This window comes from Desmodus rotundus, chromosome 1, assembly GCF_022682495.2.
Source record: "Desmodus rotundus isolate HL8 chromosome 1, HLdesRot8A.1, whole genome shotgun sequence".
Lineage (NCBI taxonomy): Eukaryota > Metazoa > Chordata > Mammalia > Chiroptera > Phyllostomidae > Desmodus > Desmodus rotundus.
Window position 1 is genome coordinate 169485978 of NC_071387.1, and position 23865 is coordinate 169509842.

A 23865-nucleotide genomic window follows, 5' to 3' on the forward strand; every position below is an offset into this window, starting at 1 on the left:
TAAAGCCTAAGAATAAGGAATACTATGAGGGATAAAGAGGGACATTTCATATATTTTCTGAATATAAAAAAGCAAAGGAAAAAAATAATGAAGACACTTCTGAAAAAAATAATAAAATTGTGTGGGAAAATAGGAAAATATGCTCAACATTATTAGTAATTAGATTGTGAAAAATTAAAATTTGGGACTTTGTCAAGATGGAGGTATAGGTAAAGGTGCTTCATCTCCCTCACAATAGAAAAAATTTAAAACTAGACCACAAAACAAATTTCACCCAGAGCCATCAGAAAATCAAGCTGTATGGAAGACCAACAACCAAGGATTTAAAGAAGAAACATTCACGCAGATGGGTAGGAGGGGTGGAGATTCAGAAATGGGCTGAGAGGTGCGGAGCCACAGTGTGGCACAGAGAGGTGGTGGAACAGGCGGTCCCACATGCACGTGTAGTGGGTAAAAATCTGGAGAGATACCTTGGGATTGAGGGGACCCCAGACCAGACCACACAGCCCAGGGTTCCAGTGCCAGGAAGATAAATCCCCATAACTTCTGGCTTTAAAAACCAGTGGGGGTTAGGGCAGGGGAAGAAACTGCCAGATTTTCAGGAGACTCATCTTAAAGGATCTGAATGACTAACAACTCACGCAGACCCACACCCTCCGGGATTCAACACCAGGGTAACAGCTGGAAGGGCACCAGTGGCATATGGGGAGGAAGCGAAGTGACTGGACACAGGTGAGTGCCAGGAGACAGCTTCCTCCTGGGCAAACCTCCAGAAGCCAGGCAGTGGAACTGTCCCCTGTCTGAGCCCTCATCTACAGAGCCACAGAGCGGTGACATGGGTTGCCCCTCCCTGCCGATTACCTACAACTTTGCCCCACAAAATTTACAGGTGTGCTTTTCTATAATAGGCCATGCTACTAAGACAGGGAGTCAAAGCAGCTCTACCTAATACACAGAAACAAACACAGGGAGGCTGCTAAAACAAAGAGACAAAGAAATATGGCCCAAATGAAACAACAGAACAACACCCCAGAAAAAGAACTAACTGAAATGGAGATAACCAAACTACCAGATACAGAATTCAAAACACTGGTGATCAGGATGCTCAAAGAACTCACTGAGTACAGCAACAACATAAAAAAGACACCGGCAGAAATGAAGGCTACATTAAGTGAAGTAATGAAAAACCTACAGGGAACAAACAGTAGAGGGAATGAAGTCAACACTCAAGTCAATGATTTGGAACATGATGAAGAAAAAGCCATTCAACCAGAGCAGCAAGAAAAAAATAATTAGAAAAAAAATGAGGACAGGCTAAGGAGACTTTGAGACATCTCCAGACGTATCAACATCCAAATCATAGAGATGCCAGAAGGAGAAGAGAAAAGAAAGAAACTGAAAAATTATTTGAAAAAATAATGAAAGAAAACTTCCCTAATTTGGCAAGAGAAATAGACATAAAAGTCCAGGAAGCACAGAGAGTACCAAAAAAGTTGGACCCAAAGAGGACCACACAAGACACATCATAATTAAATTGCCAAGGGTTAAATATAAAGAGAAAATCTTAAAAACAGCAAGAGTAAAACAGAGAGTTACCCACAAAGGAGTTTCCATAAGACTTATCAACTGATTTCTCAGAAGAAACTTTGCAGGCTAGAAGGGACTGGCAATGAAGTATTCAAAGTGAAGAAAAGCAAGGACCTACAACCAAGATTACTTTATCAAGCAAAGCTAGCATTTAGAATGGAAGGACAGATAAAGTGCTCCCCAGACAAGGTAAAGCTAAAGGAGTTCATCATCACCAAGTCATTATTACATGAAATATTAAAGAGACTTATTTAAGAAAAAGAAGAAGTTCAAAACTATGAGCATTAAAAGGGCAACGAATTCAAAACTATCAACAACTGAATCTAAAAAAACAAACTAAGCAAACAAGCAGAACAGAATCATAGATATGGAGATTATTTGGAGGGTTATCAGCTGGGAGGAGGAAAGGGGGAGAGAGGGTGAAAAGGTACAAGGAATAAGAAGCATAATTGGTAGGTACAAAATAGGCAGGGGAATTTCAAGAATATATAGTATAGGAAATGGAGAAGCCAAAGAACTTATATGCATGACCCATGGATATGAACTAAAGGGGGAAATTGCTGGAGGGAAGGGGGTTACCAGGCAGAGAGGGGCAAAGGGGGAAAATTGGGACAACTGTAATGGCATAATCAATAAAATGTATTTTTTAAAAAGGAGCTCTGGCTGGTGCAGCTCAGTGGATTGAGTGCTGGCCTGCGAAGTAAAGGGTTGTTGGTTCAATTCCAAGTCAGGGCACATGCCTGGGTTGCAGGCCAGGTCCTCAGTAGCAGGTGTGTGAGAAGCAACCACACATTGATGTTTCTCTCCCTCCCTTTCTCCCTTCATTCCCCTCTCTCTAAAAATCAATCAATCAATCAATCAATCTTTAAAAAAAAAAAGCAAGCAGATTTATAGCCCAAGGAGCTAGGCCTACTGCAATGGGGTGGGGAGCTAGGGAGTGGCTGCTTAACGAGCACGGAGTTTTCTTCTAGGGCAATGAAAGTGGAATTAGATAGAAGGGGCGGTTGGACAACATTGTGAAGATACTAAATGCTACTTGACTGTACTCTTTAAAATGATTAATATATGAATGTATTTTTTAAAAATTAAACAAACATACTCACAAGACAATTATTACTTTCTATAAAAAATAAAACTCATACAGAAAGGGAAAATGAATCCTGATTTACTACAGGCTCAGCTCTGCAGAGCGTTTATGCAGTCACAATAAGTAAACATATAATGTGAAAACACTGATCCAACCCAAACTATGCTCTGACCATAATGAGGGAAAGTCTAGCTGGAAGGGGTGTCATGAGAGCAAAGGGATAAAGGAGACAAAGACTCATCTTTCAGAGTGTGAATCAGAAGAATTACCCAAGATTTAATAAGAAAATGAGGAAGAAAACAAGGGACACATTGTTTTAAAGTACATCCAAACTCACAGACATGAAGCATTCATTCCACTCACTTAGGAAAATATCTGGTGTGATCTTCTAATGGGTCATCTCCTTCTACCCAGTCTTTCAAACACCCTCCACAGGAAAAACACTGGACAGTGTCCCCCACACCTAGATGTAAGGAAATTCAGTCAGTGCTACTCCCATGTGTATTTGTTAAGTGACACAGGTAATAACCACCAAGCCTTTATTAGCAAAACCCTGCTTGCATTTCCAATCAGATTTTGTGACAAAGTCACAACTTGGGTTACCAGTGAGGCAATCTTCTCCATAGGACCAATGGGGTAATGAGCAAATCATCGTGGATGCTCCTATGTGCCATGCACTTGGATGAACGCCCTCTCCCTGTCCCACCTTCCTTCTGTGGAGCAAGAGATTTGCACATCAGAGTGTGGAATTAAAGGTCCATGAAAGAAGACATTTTTGTCTCTTTTGCTGACCAATAAATCTCATGGACCTAGAAGAGTGCCTCGCCCTGATTAGGCACTCTGTAAGTATTTGTTTAGTAACTAAGACAGAAAGAATTTATTTAGAGCTCAGGGGGAAGAGAATGAACAACTGTTACAGCCCTTGTGTAAGTTCATGAAGAATCAAATGCCTCTCCTCTTACTACATTATTGCCAGGTTTATTCCACTAGAAGTAGGATCAAGTCTCCTTGGGAGACTATATTTCCTTGGTAGGAAATTAGCATGTGAATCTATCAGAGGATTGAACTAGAAATGGAACATCCATCATCTTCCTTCCACTCGAAGCCCTGCAGGCACTGCAAAGCGAGGGCAGAGGAGAACCTCCTTTGTGTCTGGGCAAAAGTATGAGGTCCTAGAGTGGGCAAGACCCTAAGAGGGTCAGATGGTTAGGATTTGTGGGGAGAGGTGGAGGTTCAAAAAGGAAGAGGGTGAGAACACTGGATAGAGGGGGACAGAATAGAAAGAGTAGGGACAGTGCCTTTCCAAATGCTTAAGATTGTGAACCATTAAGATTTTTTGTGCCAAAGGAACATTTGTTGGATAAAGGGACCACTACATCCCCCTACACTGTGCTGCTCTGTGGTTTTTTTGGTGTCGACTTGACCTCTCGGTATGAGATCTACATGGGCCTTCACTGCAACTCAGTTTGTGTGTTTGGTCTGAGGAAGGCCAGCAAGGTACCAAGGAAGGGCGCAGTGTCCTTTCTCTGATCCTTATTGTACCTCAGGCAGAGAGTTAGCAGAAGGGAACCAGCCTACACTTTGTGGATTACAGAGTGGAACTTCCTGATGACCAGAAGCTAAAGAAAATACTATGAACTGGTGGAGGGAAGGTTCTTAATTTAAAAATGTATTTCCTGATTTTCTCTTCCAAGGAGAGTGTGTCAAGGACTCCTTCTTCACATTCCCAGTATCACTAATTCTTCCATAGTAACAGAAACCCTAATTTTTAGCTGGGTACAATGCCACCCAGGAAAAAGATTAAATGTACCAGCTTCTCTTATAACTAGGTATGGCCAACTGACTACTAAGTTCTGGTTAAAGAGATGGAAGCAGAAGGGTCATATGACAGTTTTATTGTGCTTTGCTTTAATGCACTTCACAGATATTACATTTTTTTACAAATCCATTTGCCTCCATCAACAAATAGATTATGACTCACTTATTTGATAGCCGCTTTGCTGCAGGGGTCTGGAGCCAAACACATGGTATCTCCAAGCCCTGCCTGTACAAATGTGTGTGTCTTTCATAAAAACAAAATATCATAAAGCTAACTTTTGAAAAATGGGGGATACCTGCACTTGTATTCATTGTTTGTCTAGACCTTAAGGCTTCAGTTTGGAGCCTCTCTATCCAAGGGAGTTGTAGAAAACTAGTAGAGTGGACATTGTTGAGAGTAGATAAAAACAAGCTCAGGATTACAAGTTGCATGTGGGTTTGAATGATGAGCAATGTAAGAGCTCTGTGTAAACTACTGACTCACCTGTGTAGAAAAGACCTGCTTTGGCTAGAGCGGCAACTGCCGTAGGGGATTCATGAGGCCAGTTCTTAAAAGACTCCAGTCGTAGTTCTTCATTAGCAAAGATGCTGTCATTGCAATAAGCTTGAATAAAAGGCATATGGTGAAACCAGCAAGTTTTGATGCTGCAACTATCAGTGTTCAAGTAATCCCTTCATATTTACAGATAGAGCAATATGAGGTTTGGAATTTGTTTCTGTATAGTCGGAGGAAAGGTTAAAAAGAAGAAAGGGGTTTAGATGAACCAAGGTTGATCATGTGTTACATTGTTGAAGCAGAGTGGTGGAGTAAATACTTATTCTTGTAAACTTTCAAATTTTCCTACAATAAACCTTTAAAAATTATCTCTTCCTCATCTAGCATCAGAATAAAACAAAGAAAAAAGCTAAAGGAGATTCCCCTCCTCACAACTTAGTATCAAGATTGGAGAAAGACAAATTTTCCTTGCAGCTCACTTAAAAGCCGGCAGATTGATTTCTTGCCCTTTGGGGTGTCCACTCTATGGAGTGGTCTCCATTAGACTTCCCGTGTTGGGTGTGTTCTAGGGTTTGGTTGCTGTCCTCTGTGCCCTATAAGGACTTAACAATTAAACTTAGGTTAACTTGGTTCTGCAAATTTTCTAAATATGAAAGCTTGCTTCAACATTCCACTTAACCCCAGGATTCCTGCTGGCACTTCATTTTTAATCTGCATGTACTTAATGTACCAAAAAAATCTCAGTCTTTTCCTCCTGTGTGTCTCCTTTACACTCTCATACTACACAGCACCTGACACCAGATGTGTGATGGTTTTCCCCACCAAGCAATTCTCTGACACCAGCTGCGTGTCCTACTATGTAACTCAATTCTGACACTCTACCTGGAGGCAGAGTCAGATCCCACGAGAGTGCACCCAGCTCACTTTATTAACTAGAGTGGCTCACAGAACTCAGAGAAGCACTTACTCATGTTTACTAGTTTATTAAAGGACACACAAGATACAGATAAACAGGTAGGGGAAGAGACAGGGTGAGTCCTGGGAGAGGCCCTAGAATGGGAGCTCCCATCCCCATGGAGTCAGGGTGTGTCACCCTCCCAGTACGTGGATGTGTTCGTCCACCTGGAAGCTCCCTGAACCCTGTGGTAGTGGGATTTTTATGGAGGCTTCATCACGTAGGCATGTCATCATTAACTCCATTTCCAGCCCCTCTTCCCTCTCTGGAGAATGAGGGGAGCGACCAAAAATTCTAAGCTTCTAATCATGGCTTGGTTTTTCCAGTGACCAGCCCCCATCAGGAGTCACCCAGGAGCCCACCCAGTGTCACTTCATTAGAATAAAAGATGCTCCTAGTGCTGTTAGCACTTAGGAATTTGTCACAGATGGGGTCAAAGACCAATTTTTAGAATAAGGATGCTCCTAGTGTTCTTATCACTTGGGAAATTATGAGAATTTTAGGAGCCCTGTACCAGGAAATGGGGACAGACACTAATTCATTTAAGAATGTTTTCCAAACCATCTTATCCAGAAATTTTCATTGTTTTAGGGCAAGTGTCAGCTGGGGACCCAACCCTGCCATATTCCCTATGCTCATTTATGCTAAAAAGCTAAATCACTCCAGAAGACCAGAAATCTTGTGGGAAATTTTTTTTTAACAGTTATGGCACCATCAAATGAAGAAGAAAATGGAAGCATTAAAAAAAAGAAAAGGATAAAAACAAAAGAAAAACAAAAGAATAAATAAACAAGCAAAGCCTTTGGAAAGTCTGAGTGTTTACCTGATGCCATAGGTAAATCTCTCTGGACCCAGGAATTCACAAAATGTTCTCCCTGAAGAAAATTAAAAATTTTGACTTAGATTATGCACATATCTACCAGCGAAAACTGCAAGAACTCCCCTACCTCCAAATGAAGAGTTTCATTGGATTGAGCGGCAGGATTGTTGGAGATCATTCTTTAAATTTTTGTTTCTATTAATGTTGGACATTTTTATCCAGTGCAAAAAAAAAAAAAAAAAAAAAAAAAAAAAAACAGAAAGAACCTGTGAATGTTTATTTATACCTAACAGGAAGCCTTCTGGGGTCACTGTTTCTAGAGATCGAGCTCCAAAGCTGATTTAAACGTAGATATCACGGATGTACTTTGACTAATGAGGAAGTATAAACTATAGGAAGGCAACTGGATCCAGAAGCATGTTAGGTATTGAGCAGCTGATCCCTCTCTGATAATTGCACCGGATTTCTTTCTCAGGAAACACTTCTCCCTCACTTTCAGGTCAAGTTCTCCCTGCAGGGTTCTCATTTTCTGAGTCATGTTAGCCAATCAATTCCCTTTTGTCCTTAAGCCAATTTGAGTTGGGTTTTCTATCGCCTGCCACTAGAGAATCCTTACTAATAGTTCTAAAGTAACCAGATAGGAGACAGTAACTCTGAGGCCTTCTGTGGGGAATGGTGCCCGTGGTCTCCCGATCTTACCCAGGCACTCAGATGGGGGCAGCCAAGGGAAGCTAGGGGAGGTGGCCTCAGTCAAAAAGGGAGGAAAAACTATCGGGAAGGCAGACAAACCACACAAAAACCAGCACTGGAAAAAGGAATTTTAAGGGGTCTTGTTTAGCAAGAAAAGGCAATTTTCTTCATTCTGCCAGATGAGAAATAGGGGAAGGAAAGAAGGAAATAAGAAAGAAGTAGAGTCTGTGACCAAAAAAGAAACAAAAACTCCCACCCCCTTCTAAGTCAGATATTAAGTAATCAAAGGCCAACTTGAGAAAAAAAAAAGGGCTGTTGTACATTACCGTGACACCAACAAATCCCTCATAGCTTTGAATATACCGGGCAATTTCCTCCGAGGATTTCTTACTTTGAAGAAATGCACATCTATAGTTGATAAACAAAATTAAAATTTACCCTGATGTCGTGATAGAGATGTCCTGTATCTCTATTATTGTCGTGCTGGTTGCACAAGGAACACTGTTAAAACTTACTGAACTGTATATTTAAACTTGGTGAATTTTATTAAACTTTAAATAAAATTATCAAAAGACTTATTCCAAAACTTAACCATTATTCTTACATAATTATTCTTTATTTCTATTAATGACAACCTGAAAATTTTAAAATTAAATATTTTATCTTTTCTCTTGAAACAAAATATATAATACAGACTGATTTACAGTAATATATAGGCTGGAGTTTTTGTTTGTTAAATTAAATTATGATGAATAAATCTAGTTCCTTTGGTTCTGTGAAAGTTACTAGCAATAAGGGGAACTGTGTAAAATAATAATATATTTCATCTGGTGAATGAAACATATCACCATTCCTTAAAAAAACAATGGAAATTAATAAATATAGAATTGTTTTAAGAGAGTACATGGTGAAATCGTCGGTCATCTTCACACAATACATGATAGCTTGTACAAGAAATTTATTCCATACAACTTTATAATCCTTATGACAACCCTACAAGACATATATTACCACCTGCATTTTTACATATGAGACTCAAGAGTCACTTGTGTAGGGTCTGCTAGCTGGGAAGCAGCTCTGTGTGCTTCCCAAGCTTCTGCACTCTGCCCTGCCCTTCTTTGTATCAGCAGGCCTTAGCTCCTTCCCTCTGTGAGGCTGGTCACTGGATTGGTATCTTCCCTCCTATGCTTCTTGTCTGTCCCTCAGCCCAATGTCAGAGAAAGTATACCAGGGCCACTGCAGACAGCATGTGCTACTCTGGTTGGTCTAGTCACATGATGGTCTGTGTGAATGGTGTCACTAGGAGTTGTCCAGTATATAAACAACCCAATGGCACTGAGCACAGTGGCCCTGAGTGTAAGTAAAGCCTGAACTGAGACCAGAGCTGAGATGGGTGCCCAAGAGCCCTGATACTGAGCCAGGACTGACACTCGCCTGGTACCTACCTGTATGGTACATGCCAACCCTGAGTCTGATTAGTTGGGTCTATTCTGATTGCTCAAGGAGCCAGAGTGACCGTCAAAATATTTAGCAATCTGGCTTCAAGCATCCCTATAATTGTCTCATCTGCTTGTCTGGAAGAGCTTTCCTCTCCCTTCCCCCCTCCCCATCTCCCCCATTTCCCTCTCTCTACCTCTTTCCCTACTCCACCTTTGTCCCTTTCTCCCTCCCACCCACCCCCTCACCTTTTCTTTTCAACTTTAAAAGTAATACACACTCATTTCTAAAAAGTTAAACGAAATAGAAGTGAACAAAGTAAAATATGAAAATCTCTCTCCACTTCATCTCCTGAGAAACTCAAACCCAGATGGACCTATTGTTTGGTTCATATTTTTTCATAACTTTTTCTATGTATTTTCAAACAAGTCTGTACATAGGTTGAGTGGCTTTACATATTTTTAAGGTCTTACACTACACATTATTTTGCATATTGCTTTTTTTACTTATCACAGACACCCTTCCATTTTTGTGAGCATGGCTGTCCATATGCAAGACGACTTATAAATATAAATAACTGTCCAGTTATTTTGTGGTTGATTTATGATCCAGCCAATAACTTCTTTGCATGTCGTACGTATGTGACAGATATTTGTTAAAGAAATAGAATATGACCCTGGTCACATTCCTAGATCTAAGTCCTAGGAAATTTAGGAAGTAGAAAACCACATTAATAACCAGTTAATAAAACCACAAAAACAGGTTCAGCCAAACCTAGAGTGTAGGGAATTTGACAGGGAAGATTACATGGTTTATTTAACAAGTTAATGACAAGAAAAAGGGAAGGAGGGAATCTGTAAATTAAAAATCTTAAGAGAGAGATCAACTAAATGTAATGTGTGAACTTCCTTTGGATCCTGATTCAGATTAACCAACAGTAAAGAAAGAGCGGGAAGTAGGGGAGGCGGGCTTTGAACATCGACTCAGATATTTATTTGATAATATGCATTGAGGAGTTAATGTTAATCCTTTTTTAGGAGAGATAATATTGTGGTTTTATTTCTTAAAGATGTTTTAGTATATAACTAAAATGTAATATCAACAAGTGACATTATAAGATGTCTGGGACTGACTCTAATATAATTTCTGGGGAGAGGTGAGTGAGGGGTAGATGGAATATAATTTGGCCATGTGCTAATAAGGGTTTATTATACTATTCTCTCTAGTTTTGAAACTTTCCATAATGAAAATTAAAAATTGTAAAGGAAATGAATATGTATTTGATAGATACAAAGTCATGTAGAAAATACTAGTAAATATAACCCTGTCTGGTATAACTCAGTGGATTCACTCAGTGCCAGTCTGTGAACCAAAAGGTTGTTAGTTCGATTCCCAGTCAGGGCACATGCCTGGGTTTCAGGCTAGGTCCGCAGTTAGGGGTGTGTGAGAGGCAACCAATCAATATTTCGCTCTCACATCAGTATTTCTTTCTCTCTCTTTTTCCTTCTCTTCCCTTCTCTCTAAATATAAATATATAAAATATTTAAAAATAAAATACTAGTAAATATAGCATTAAAAATAATTAAAATGCACTTCATTTTTTAAGCAGGGAACTAAAGACCATTGCAACAATCAAAACTCTGAGTTTTTAAAATAAAATGGTAGGGGGTTTTTGGTATGTAATCAGCAGTACGTGAAACCATTTGTAGTGAAGTCTTAAATATTATTTTACTTTCCAACTTCCTTCTTATGACATTTATATCATCCCTATGTGAATTATTCCTATTTATCAATTAGGGCTGATTCTAATTCTACTTAGAAAAACATGTCTTGGTATTTAGTATAACAAAACAACATTTAAGAAATTATTTTAAAATTAAATGATTCAAAATGCTCATGATGTAATCAGGTCTTTCTTGCTTGAATGAATGCTTGAATAAATTCTGGAATGTTCCAGTTTTAGATAGGAAAAGAGTCAAACTTAAAGATGCTTCTCCAAGAAGGTGACTCTTGTCTTTAGTTTTGTTCCATCTTTTTAAGAAAAGAGACAGATTTCTCTACTTACTTAGGGAACCACTTGGCATGTTCCTTCCAAGGATCATCTCCATCCTCCCAATTTCCTAAACATCCACCACAGGAAAAACACTGCACAGTGTCCCGTTTCCCTACACATGAAGGAAAACATTTAGATTGCCCAGCAATGGCACCATGGGATAAACCAGAAGGTGTGTTTCTGTGAGTTGACTGCTCTGTGCAGGAGTAAGACGTGCTCCAACACATCTGTCCACTCACACTGTCATCTGGCTGAGTCTCTATCCACAGCCCCACTGCCCTAGGACCTCACTCCTCAGCCACAGTCATCCTTCACATACAGAACTCTAAACTGTTTAAATGAATATGCCCGCAAGGTGTTCCCAGAGCAGGTGTTTTGCTATTTGAGCTCTCAGAACCAAAGTAGTGGGGAAGCAGAGAAACCCCAGAACTCATTAAGTAAGGCACAGTTAGAAAACCTAAGTTGTAGCTTTGCAATGAAATTGCCGTGGACACTTAGGCATGTTTTTAAACTCTTGGAGCCTCAGTGAACTCAACTGTGAAATGGCAGGAAGGGGAGAGTTTGTTGGATGAGAATGAGTGCTTAGCCCAAGTCTAGCTAGTGTCAAGTGGGTACTCAGTCAATGGCAGCTGTTACCGTTACTACAGTTCTCATTCACGTCGGTCATAACATTTATGGCATGCCTAGGACAATGCAAACGAAGTGCAGTTTTCTTAAACGCAGTTTTTCCCTTTATAGTAGAGTTAGCCCTGAGGTTAAAACCAGCCATCCTACAAACAAAAAGCCCCTCCAATATCGCAGCACTTAAAAAAATCAGAAGAAGCTTTTTATTTTGATGAGGTCCCATTTGTTTATTCTTTCCTTTATGTCCCTTGCTTTAGGAGACATGTCTGTGAGGATGTTGCTGCATGGAATGCCTGAGATTTTCCTGCCAATGTTTTCCTCTAGGACTTTTATGGTGTTACGACTTATATTTAAGTCTTTTATCCACCTTGAATTTATTTTTGTGTATGGTGTAAGGTGGTGATCAAGTTTCATTTTTTTTGCATGTAGCTGTCCAGATCTCCCAACACCATTTGTTGAAGAGGCTATAGCTCCTGCCTCCTTTGTCAAATATTAATTGACCATAGAGGCTTGCACCCCAATGTTCATAGCAGCACAATTTACAATAGCTAAGTTGTAATGGGCACAACCTAAGTGCCCATCAGCAAATGAGAGAATAAAAAAACTATGGTACATCTAGACAATGGAATTCTACGCAGCTAAGAGAAAGAAGAAGCTTATACCCTTTGCGACAGCATGGATGGAACTGGAGAGCATTATGCTAAGTGAAATAAGCCAGGCGGTGAGGGACAAATACCATATGATCTCACCTTTAACTGGAACATAATCAACAGAAGAAAAAAGCAAACAAAATATAACCAGAGACATTGAAGTTAAGAACAATCTAACAATAGCCAGAGGGGAGGGGGGAAGGGATAGTGGGGAGAAGGGTTTTCAGGAACTAATATAAAGGACACATGGACAAAACCAAGGGGGAGGGTGGAAGCTGGGGAGAGAGGTGGGATTGGCTGGGGTGGGGTAGAGAGGTGGGGAGAAAATGCAGACAACTGTAATTGAACAACAATACAATACAATACAATACAATAATCAGAAGAAGGTCTTATAGGAGCAGCAAAAGGAAAATGGGTAAGGAGACTGGGGTCTGGCTCACCTTCTGGTTTATTTCAAGGACCTTAAAAATGTTGTCAGTATTGTCTAAGGTCCAAATTTAAGGAAAAGTAACTGTTTAATTTTGTATATATTTAACAAATAAATATGCTGCATGAAACGTAAAGCTAAAGTAAAATTACTGAAGTTGAATGTTAATAAAATAGACCTAGTCGAATACATTTAACAAGTGAGGAAAAATTCAGAACATAGTGCAACTGAAAAATGAAACCCAAACTTAAAACTCCAGAGAAAGACTTCAGAAAAGATTTTAAATTACCTGTAAAGACAAAGCCAGCCTCTGAGAGCTCCCTTGGGGATGTTGTCCGGGCATAAAATGGCCAGTCTTTGAAGGATTCCAGCCTGGCCTTCTCTTCCTGGTACTTTGCTTTGTCTCCTCTCAGCTCGTTCTCTGGATTCTTAACTCTTATGTCATACTTGGCAATGTTACCAACATCTTTGCCCAAAAGGAACTCACAATCTGGATGAAATTTCTTGTGCTCTTCTCTGGGGAGTCTCTGGAGGCTGTTTTGGAACAGGATGAGACTGCAGCAGAAGCACTGCAGCCTGGGCTTTACCCCAGTGAAATAGAACCCAGCCGCTGCCATCTCCTGTGGTGACCATGAGCTGTAGGAGTTATAGGTCACAAAAGTCTTTAATCTTTTTGCTTCACTGCGCATTTCTGAGTTAAAGTCTTTCTGCACTTTTTCTCGTTCTTTCTGCTCCTCTTTTTCCATTTCCTTTACATATTGAAAAGCATTGATGCCTAGAAGAGCAGTCAGGTCCAGGAGCGAATCATTGTCATACTGGGAAATCCTCTCTCCAGTGGCCTCCTCCTGAGTGGCCATCTTCTTTTTTTTTTTTCTTTTTTGGCTTCGTTTTTTTTTTTTTTTTTTTTTTTTTTTGAGAAAGAGAGAGAGAGAGAAGGGAAGAAAAAAGAGAGGGAGAGAAACATCAATGTGTGGTTGCCTCTCTGGTGCCCCCTACTGGGGACCCAGCCCACAACCCAGGCATATACACCCTGACTGGGACTCAAACCGGTGACCCCTTGGCTTGCAGGCTTGGACTCAATCCACTGAGCCACACCAGCCAGGGCCTGAGTGGTTGTCTTCCTAGAAGGAAAAGAAAAGCAGGTTAATGGACATTTTCATCGGATTGAGTAGTTCTGAGATTTTCTTCAACCCTTTTATTCCAACTGTTTCATTTCTTCTGAATCATACCGATCTTCTGTTCAGCGTTCAGCCCAAGTTGGAGCAAATATGCTAATAGGTCAGCTTCTCTCACTTCATCCTACCCCCACTCCCGCCCCCACCGGTAAGGTCACATGTGCAGTCCAAGCAGTTGGAGGCTCTCTTATCACAGCATCAATCACCACTTATGTCAAAGGCATAAAACAAGGGATACCTCAGTATAGTCATATAAGAAGTCCAAGGATGCTTGCTTATATCCTCAACACTTCAGAAACCTCAAAGAGAGTGTTCCATTTAATGCCTCCAGGTGGAATTAGATGGTTCCACTTTACGAGATGTGTTTTATGGGCCCCTGCCTTTATCCAGCTCAGCTGATTTGCAATTTGCCCATCTACCTGAATTTCTGCAAAAGTGGCAGTGAACAGAAAATCTTGATTAACACCAAGCATCCCCTTCATTTCACAGTGCCTAAGGCAAGGAAAAGCACTTCTTTGTCAATAATGCTTTAAATCTGTTTCAGCAGTGTTTCCTCAAGCAGCTCTCCGTCAGTCCACAGGGTTACTCGGCTTTTTTTTTTTTTTTAAATCCTCACCTGAGGACACTTTTTTTCATTGCCCTTTAGAGAGAGAGAGAGAGAAACATGGATGCGAGAGAGAGACATCTATTGGTTACCTCCCAAACACATTCAGACCGGGGACTGGACCTGCAACCTAGGCATGTGCCCTGATGGGGAATCGAACCTGCAACCCTTTGGCTTCAGGGTGACTTAGGTTTTTGATTGAACACCTCCTCTGTTTCAGTTCTCTTGATGCCCATTCCCTGTAGTGATTCTTTAGTGGTTCTCTGCCAGATGGGTGTCTCATTATGACTAGAAGAAATACCTGCCCACCTCTCTTTTGGCCTCATGTTCCTTTTCTTCATAGACAGAACCAGCCAAAGCCTGGTGGTGTTGGCAGCCTAAGGCTTTTTGTAGTTACTTTCATTTTTGTCAAAGCAGCCAAAACCAGCCAAGGTACAGTATTCTTGGCTGACTTCCCCTCTATCTGAATTTCTGTTTTAATCTACTTAGCTATTTCCTCTGGCTCTGGATTGACCACCTTTAAATTCCATTGCTGTGCTTTCTCTCCCACCAATAGTTACAGTACTTGAATGAATTCAAAGCAGAAATTCCTCAGCAGCCAGCCTGCCATGAGTAGTTCTAAATCTTTCTCCCACTTTTTGTCTTTCTTTCTGCCAATCAAAGCCTTAGCTATTATTTAAATTATAAAGTCAAAAACCGTTTCAATTATCCCATTCACAGCTGTCTTCAGCAATTACACAGGGTTGGGTAATTGAAAAAACTCACATGACTCTATGTAATTTACTTACATAAAACTTGAGTACAGGTAAAGGATAAAATACAAAAATAAAAATTTAAAAGAAAGGCAAACATTGGAGAGTCTCAGATTCCAGGCCCAGTTCCTTGGGGGCGTTACTCTGTTGAATAGGCTGTGTTGCATTTCAGGTAATGAACAACCCAGTATATGCAAGTTTCCTAGGTCTCAGGAAACCAGTCTCTTCTGAGGGGGGATCTTTTATGCCTTCCTAGTCACATGTCCAAAACGAGGCTGCACGACCAGTCTCAAAAACAGAAAAGCTGGTACAGGCTGCCTCTGGTCTGTCTCAGACCCTAGCCCAGTACTACATTAGTCACTAGTTAGGACATTCCACTCAGATTTCATCAAGAGACAGCACCACAGCTCCTAGACTTCCTGGAGATAAATAAGTACAAGGTTGCAACAGACCAGCTGGGAGCAATTTTGCTGGAGCAGTGGTCAATTTTGCTGATCTGGAGGCCATTTCTGAGGGAGAGAGATTTCCAAGACCCTCTCCAGATTTCATGTCCTTTGACTACAAGAACTTTGAGTGCCAAGTGAGGCAACTATGTGGTGGATCTAGGATTTAAACCCAAGTCTGTGTGACCACAGTGCCTGTCCTCTCGCCTCCAGATAAGAGAAATAAGCCCTGGATGGTGTGGTTCAGTGGATTGAGCCCCGGGCTGAGAACCAAAAGGTCGCTGGTTCAATTCCTGCTCATGGCACATGCCTGGATTGCTGACCAGTCCCTGGTTTGGGGAGTGCAAGAGACGGCCAACTGATGTTTCTGTCTCACATCGATGTTTCTGTACCTCTCTTTCTCTCCCCTTCCCCTCTCTATGAAAATAAATAGATAAAATTTTAAAAAAGAAAAGGGAGAGATAAGAGGGCTATTACTTTAGGTGTGGAAGGAAAGCCCTTTTGCCAGAAATGGTAATTTACTTACCAAGAGGTTTATCCAGAGTCCCAGTCAAATGGAAGGAGAATGGGTGGCTTGAGTACAAATGCTCGGTGTTTGTCCTTGAATAGGAAGCAATGAAAACGTATTTGAAGAACCAAAACTCAAAACAAATTACGGTCACTGAGAGACTTCCAGTAAGTGCTCTAATGTAGTATGTCAAAAAGGCTTAGTCAGGACCCAAAAGGAGTAACGCGACTGGCCAAGTCCCACAACAGGAAGTATTTCCCCCTAAACAGCTGAGATTGGTTAATGTTTACAGTGCTAGTATAAGTCTTATTCCTTGGATGGTGATAGTTTCTATCTTTCTGGTATCTTTTAGGATTTTCTTTTTTCTTTGGGGTTATAAAACTTCAAAATGTTGTGTATAGTTTTGGGTCTGTCCACATTCATTGTACTGGGCACTCATTCGGCCTTTTCAGTCTGATCCCGTCAGTGACCCATCAGCCCTAGGACATTATCTTCTATGATTTTCTCTGATAATTTCCTACTGTCTGCTACTATCTTTTCACTCTTTCTAGTATTCCCATTATTCAGGTGGGGATTTAATTGACCACCTAAATTTGTATTTCCCCTCATCTATTCTCTCTTAGTGCTCTTGCTCTACTTTCTGTGAAACTGCCTCTTCATCATCTTCCAACTCTCCAATAGCAATTCTTAATCTCAGCAATTATACTTTTAACTTCTCATGGCTCTTTATTGTTCTCTGACTGTTCTTCATTCTTATGACATCATCTTATTTTTTTAACCAACTCAACCTTTCTGTATGTCTCCTATGATATTGTCAAATGACAAAACCAAAGCAAGTGAATAACGAGTTTGACGTCCTTGATTGAAGGAAAAGCAGCCCGTGGGCCAGGTGATTGCAGTGCTGCACCAGCAGCAGGGCACTGTCCCCGAGGGATCTGGGGCAGGAGCAAGTTTTATGGAGAAGTGGCAGGAGAGGGGGGCTCTGCCCGCAGAACCCCCCCGTCCACCATGGATAAGAATAAGTCTACCAAGACATGATCTGTTTGGGGAGGAAAGGTGGCCGATCTCTGAAAGGAGAAGGGCCAGGAGCCTTTTCCTCAATGGGCTTTTATTGGGTTCAGTTTACACAGGAATACAGGTAAAGCTCATCAATCATTGTCAGGCAGTAAGGACCAAACAATAGATAACATTCAAAGAACTAGGAGGGCTTATTCTGAGTCAGGGTCAGTTAGCTAAAGGGCTTTAAACTTTGGGAAACAAACTCATTTCATGCTTGGACCCTTATCAGAAAATTGAAGACATTCTTTGCAAAGCAGGTTTCATAGGATTTTATGTACTCTCTTAGGCCTGATCACTCAGGGGAACCGCATGTTCCTGCCTAGGGCTGCACTGCCCTCCCTCATTGTTTCAGGCTTAAATCAGGCAGGGGAAGTAAGGCAGCCAAGAGATTAGGAGACTTCTCACAGACAGAATGAGGACTCAGGCTAGGTCAAAGCCAAGGGGCGAGGGTCCATCACCCCCTTTATCTATAGCCCCCCAAGTCCTTCCCTGAGGGCCCCTTTGTGACTGTGCCTGTCTTAGGTAATCCCTCCCTTGAGGAATTTTACCAGTCACTGGCTAATCGGTCATCCGCTTGAGCCCTAGCAGGGTGAAGTAAAATGGGCAGAGGCGGTGCCCCTTCCAGGGAGATAAGCTTTGTCTCCTTAATGGCTTAGGGTCCCAAGGTCTCTCACTCAGCCCTAGCCATGGGGGGCTACAGCTTCTGAAACCAGGCAGGGCGGTTCCCAACAGAGAAGAGGGGACAGGAAACAGGGCAGGATTGGCCAAGAGGGCGGGGCTTTCCTGATAGAATCACAGTCCTATTTTCTAGGGGAAGGCACACTAGCTAAAACTGAGTTGGAGGATTGTGATTAGTGTAGGTTAGGTTTCCACGACAGGTGTGTCCCATAAGTGCAGGCTGACTTAGGTTTAGATTTGTGACTTGGACCAGGCCAGGAGGATGGCCCCCATTTTGTGGGTCCTGATAAATTAACTTTATCAATATTAATGTTTAGTTCATCTGTCGCCTAAATTATGTTTCCTCCAATGCTATTATCATTTACCTTGGTGTCTATTTTTCACATTACCAGCCATCCTCAAATGTATACCAATCCTCAACTTTTAATTTATGTTCAAGAAGTAGGCCATTTAGCCCTGGTTGGGTAGCTCAGTAGGTTAGAGCATTGTCCTAAAATGCTAAGGTTGTGGGTTCGATCCCCTGTCAGGGCATACAAGCAGCAACCAATGAATGCATAAGTAAGTGGAATAACAAATTGATGTTTTTTTCTCTCTCTCTCTAAAAATATCAATAAATGTATTTTTTAAAGTAGGCCATTTAAAAGCTGACTGGTCAGAATTATAGTTAAAAATCTAATTAAAAGCCACATAACTGTGACTTGAACCTAAGCTTTTTACTTTATGGAGGCCAGATTGGGGAGCCAGGATTTAGCCTGGAGAAGCCTTAACTGGCAGAGGAACTCCTCAGAAAATGTCTTCAGGTTACCTAGCAGCTGAAAGCACACTTGGGATGTTCCTTGAGCATAATGACCAGTTCCTTTTTTAAAAAATAAGATTTTTAACTTAATTATCTTTAGAAAGAAGGGAAAGACAATGGAATAAATACCGCTATTCCATTTGAGTTTCCACATTCCAAAATTTGTTAAAATATTTTATGTGCTGGTGGTCCCCTCTTAGTTTCTTAATTATCTGAGTTTCTACTTCTATTTTTACTTATTATTATTATTTATCCTCACCCAAAGATATTTTTTTCATTGCTTTTAAAGAGGAAGGGAGAGAGGGAGAGAATCATTGATGTGAGATAGAAACATTGATTGGCTGCCTCCTATACTTGCCTGGACCGGAGACTCTACACATCCAGACCAGAAATCAAACCCACAACCTGGGCACGTGCCCTGACCGGGAATTAAACCTGTGACTTCTCAGTTACAGAACGATGCTCCAACCAACTATGACGTACTGGCCAGGGCTCTGGGTTTATACTTTCAAAAATCATTTCAACGTTGTGTATTTATTAAAATAAGAACTAAAATTTATTTAGATACTACTACTAGCCAGACATAGTTCTAAGCACTTCAGATAATAGTCTCAACAAAGCAGATATTGTTATTTCCATTTTACACATGAGGAAACTCAGGCATATAGGGGTTCAGATTAACCAGAGTCTGCACTTCGAACCACTATGTTACGCTGCCATAAAAGCTAGATTTTAAGGAAAGGCAAACCCAGGTATCCCAAAAAACTCATTCCCTCCCCATTTTGGTATGAGCAAAATGCTAAGTTAGCAAAGCTTCTTCTAGCTGTTACCAGTGGCCCTGACATGTCACATCCTCTGCCTAAGCTCTGGTCAAAAGGTCATTTACCCAGCCAAGAAGCAATCCTTATTAGTTGACCAGGTGGTCACTGGCCCTTCCTAACTATTGCAATGACATGTATGATGTTACAGGGACGACATTCTTTGGAACTATTTTCAATGACGCAGCCCACTGCAACCTCTCCACACTGCTGACCCTTCTGCCTGATAATAAGCCTGTTTCCTTTATAATGTTGTGAGCATCTGTCCAATGCACACACTACATTTGTTGTCATACCTTGTAGGTTTTGCTGCCCTTAGGACTGGGATTTTTTTTTTACTCTCCCATTTTCTAAATGTTTATTCATGACACATAAGACTCCTTCTAGTCTATTTTTAATATGATTATAAATCCTCTTTTTTTTTTAAGATTTTATTCATTTTTAGAGAGAGGTGAAGAGGAGAATGAGAGGGAGAGGATTATCAATGTGTGGTTGCCTCTCACATGCCCTGTACCAGGGACCTGGCCTGCAACCCAGGCATGTGCCCTGACTGGGAATCGAACTGGCAACCCTTTGGTTCACAGCCCGCGCTCAGTCCACTGAGCTACACCAGCCAGGGCAAATCCTCTTAAATTTTCTAAGTAAATATTTGAATATTACTTTCTAAGTAAATATTTGAATATTATCTGATTATGGCAGTTTCATCTTTTACAGCCATTTTATTTTCTTGTCTTGTGGCAATGATTTAACATTATGTTGTTTAATAAGGTGATAATGAATATCCAATCTTATCCCTGACTTTGGCAGGAATTCTTCTGAAGTTTGACCACTAAGTATGATGTTTATTGTAGATTTTTACTGGATACTCTTTATGAGTTGAAAGAACTTCCCTTTTACTCCTAGTACCATTGAAAACTTCTGCATAGCCTTAATTGGAAAAAGATCCAAATACACCTCTATGTGGCAGGAAGGGGAAAAAAATCCGCAAAGGAAGTGAATTAAAATACTGAGTGCCAAAAACAAACACGTAAACGCATACATAGTTTGTGGGAGTGTAAAATGGTGCAATGCTTTGGAAAACCAGCTGGGTAGCATCATGTACAGTTAAGTATACATTTACCATTCAACCTAGTAATTCCATTCCTACATGTGAAAAGTGAAACATATGAACACACAAAAACTTAGAATGTCATAGGAGCTTTATTCATATCAACCAAGAAACCACCTCAGTGTTCACTGGGAATAAGCAAATGATAAATTATCCGTGCAATGGGATACTACTATGCAGTATAAAGGAACAAAGTATTGATACAGATAACATGGGTGAATTTCAAAAACATTATGCTAAGTAAAAGAAGCCACACGTGCTGTATGATTCAATGCATTAGAAATTGTACAACTGACAAAACTAATCTCCAGTGATAGGAAACAGAGCAGCGGTACCTGGTGCTGGAAATCTTGGCAAATACTGACCGCAAAGGGGCCAGCAGGGCGGAAAAACATGTTCTCTCCATTGTGGAGGTCACGGCATGGGTGTATACGTTTGCCAAAAGGCATCAAACCGTCCACTTAAAATGGGAGCATCTTATTGTATGCTAATTACAACAACTTGATTTTTAAAAATTCTTAGTGTATATACAAATCCACTAATTTTTAAAGAGAATCTAAAGAAATGAAAAAGTAATTCCATATTTGTTTCCTGCAAAGTTACCCGAGTTAATTTTTTTTTTTCAGTTCAGTAGAATTCTACTATCAGGACCTGTTTTTAAGTTACCTCTGTACCTCTATAATAGAGGTGGTGGTTTTCAAACTTTAGCGTTTATCACAATCACCTGGAGGATTCGTTAAATGCAGACAGATAGGCTCAGCCCCAGGGTTTCTGACTCAATAGGTCTGATAGGGCCCAAGAATTTGCAATTCTAACTTGTTCCCAGGTGATGCTGCTGCTACAGGTCCCACCAGTCCAGGCACAACCCTTAAAATCACTGATCAGTAAAAGATTCCTCTTCCTCCAAAGAGTCAATTCTTAATATTAAAAATCTAAACTGAATTATCCCCTAAGAGGGATAATCCTAGGAAAGCCTGACACCCGAAAATTACGATGTTCTGTCCTGATAATAAAGAATAGAGAAGAGTTCAGCTGGGCTCAAGTTTGTAAACTGGTGGCCAGTAATAAGTTTTATTTAACCTGGATGGTTTTCAAAAGTTAGACACCAACATTTAAAACTTAGGAGAATTCACTTAACAATCCAATTTTTCAGTTTCTGTCTCCCTTTTTAAAAATATGCTTGATTTTAGAGAGAGAGGAAGGGAGAGAGAAACATTGGTGTGAATGAGAAACATCCACTGGCTGCCTCCCATAAGCACCCTGACCAGGGATCAAACCCTCAACCCAGGCATGTGCCCTGACTGGGAATCGAACCCACAACCCTTTGGTATACAGGACAACACTCCAACCAACTGAGCCATACCAGCCAGGGCCAGTTTCTCTTTAGACATCAAAATACATGGCACCAGGAGACCTGCATTCCTAGAAGGAAAAAATAAGTGGGGGCTGAGTAATGGTTACCTCCTTTAAAAAACTTTTTTTTTTTTTTTTGCTAAGTAACAAGTGCATAAAATTCAAAAGATACAAAAGGACATAAAGAGAAAACTACATCTTTCTTCTAACCCTGGGCATCTCAAGGCTGCCTCTTTCAGATGGAACAAGTGCTTTCCAGACACCACCACTTTGCAGCACCCTGGCCCCTTTTCACTTACTTGCTTCATCTGCCTGGCCCCTTGAAGCAGAGTTTGCATCCAAGCCCATTTCACAGCTCCTCTTCTGCATGCCCACAGCACTTGGCATATTATTCACACTTTCACACTGACTCCTTCATAGGTCTCCCTTCGAGGCTGGGAGGTTCACAGATGCACAAGGGTAGGGTTTACGTCCTCTTTTCGGTGTCTGCGTCCTACTGCCTAGGATCCGGTCAGATGGATAGCGGATGTACAGGTTTGCTGAGGGAATCAGTAACTGAACAGATTGTGTATTTTTTCAGGGCTGTGGCCTGAGGTGTAACTCAAATAGCAATTTAGTGGGGTGAAATCAAGAATTTAAATCCCTCAGGACTCCATGAGAACACCTAGTCCACCTTGTAATAGGTCTCCCCAGAACAGCATTACAGAACACAGAAGAAAATAGTGAATCTCCTATTCTTAAAGAACAGGACAGTCCCACGGCTGCTTATTCAGAAGCGTGACAATCTCCTATGCCCTTTTCTTCTTTACCATAGGCCCCACGAACTCAAACTTCTCGCCCTTTCTCCTAAACTCTGTCACCCACTAAAGGCCTGCAATTCGACCACCCCACTTCCCAAGGACTGGCTGTATCCTTTCTTTCTCACCACTTGAAATCATATTATGTTACGAATGTGACAATCATTACAGAGATACAAACTGCGGAACACAGATGACCAGGGACATGAGGAAGTTACAAAACATTGAGAAATCTTAAACAATGTTTATAGTTCTTCTTTCCTACAGCCATTCCGAGAAGTCTGTTGTCTCCTCACTGCTCTGAATATGGCAGTGGGTCACATATGGTTCTTAAATATAAGACTTACATGTTTTTAATCTAATCACCTTTATTCTGCCTTTTGAAGAAGCAAGAGATTGTTCCAAGATGGCTGTCTGACCCGCGTACTGCCCTGGGCCACAAGACTGTGCCCACTAACCTGACCTGGAGACACTCTGATCATAATCGATGCTCCTTCTGACATAAAGCAGTACTCCTGCCCTGCCTCCCATCACATGCTGGTTTCTGGAACAGGCCATTGTCCTGACCCAGTCAATCACATAGAGCATTTACCTGTGCCTGGGACTAGCCACGCACGAGTGCTGGCAACGCTCTCGCCTTGTTCTGTGTAATTTTTGGGTACCTTCCGAGCACCACAGGGCCATTTTGTCTTGCAGCTGCTCGCAGATATGCTGACTATGTAAGTTTCCTTTAATAAACTCTACTAATTACCAGTTCAGTCCTGGGATCTTTCCGTGAATCTGCATATACTAAGCCTTCAAACAGTACTGCCTCTTCACCTTGTATAGATGTACCTATTCTCAAGGGCAAGAGTCACAAAATAGAAACAGTCCATGTGTTGCCACAAATAGGTAGAAAATGTATTGTCTGAACCATGACCCAAATAAATGAAAAGAAACTTTATTATAGTTCCCCTCCAATCTCTAGCTCCATACTTACCACCTCATTTGATGAACATGATTGTTTTTGTGCAATTATTCAGGCCATCAACAGCTAACATTAGCCATGTTATTTTCATTTGCTTCACCACAACTTCCCAGGATTCCATAAATTTTATGTTTGAACACTTTGTTTACAAAAAATTTAAACT

The 23865-nt window shown here is 40.9% G+C and overlaps 1 protein-coding gene across 8 annotated transcripts in view; it reads right to left on the bottom strand.

Annotated features, from left to right (window-relative positions):
• NAIP (NLR family apoptosis inhibitory protein) overlaps window positions 1–23407 on the bottom strand; it is a 43145-nt gene extending 19738 nt beyond the window's left edge. The window contains exons 1-9 of one of the 8 annotated variants that reach the window (XM_053912904.2): window positions 22238–23407; window positions 21949–22007; window positions 16145–16218; window positions 12934–13765; window positions 10956–11055; window positions 7780–7861; window positions 6767–6818; window positions 4977–5096; window positions 3038–3137 (exon numbers count right to left, since the gene is read on the bottom strand). In XM_053912904.2, coding sequence (XP_053768879.1) covers window positions 3038–3137; window positions 4977–5096; window positions 6767–6818; window positions 7780–7861; window positions 10956–11055; window positions 12934–13501 — 1022 coding nt within the window. In that variant the 5' untranslated portion in view covers window positions 13502–13765; window positions 16145–16218; window positions 21949–22007; window positions 22238–23407. Of the gene's footprint in view, window positions 1–3037; window positions 3138–4976; window positions 5097–6766; window positions 6819–7779; window positions 7862–10955; window positions 11056–12933; window positions 14460–16144; window positions 16351–21948; window positions 22008–22237 lie in introns of those variants that run through there. The other 7 variants (XM_053912887.2, XM_053912900.2, XM_053912894.2 and 4 more) reach the window with 7 other exon arrangements.
• Window positions 23408–23865: the final 458 nt, after the last annotated feature.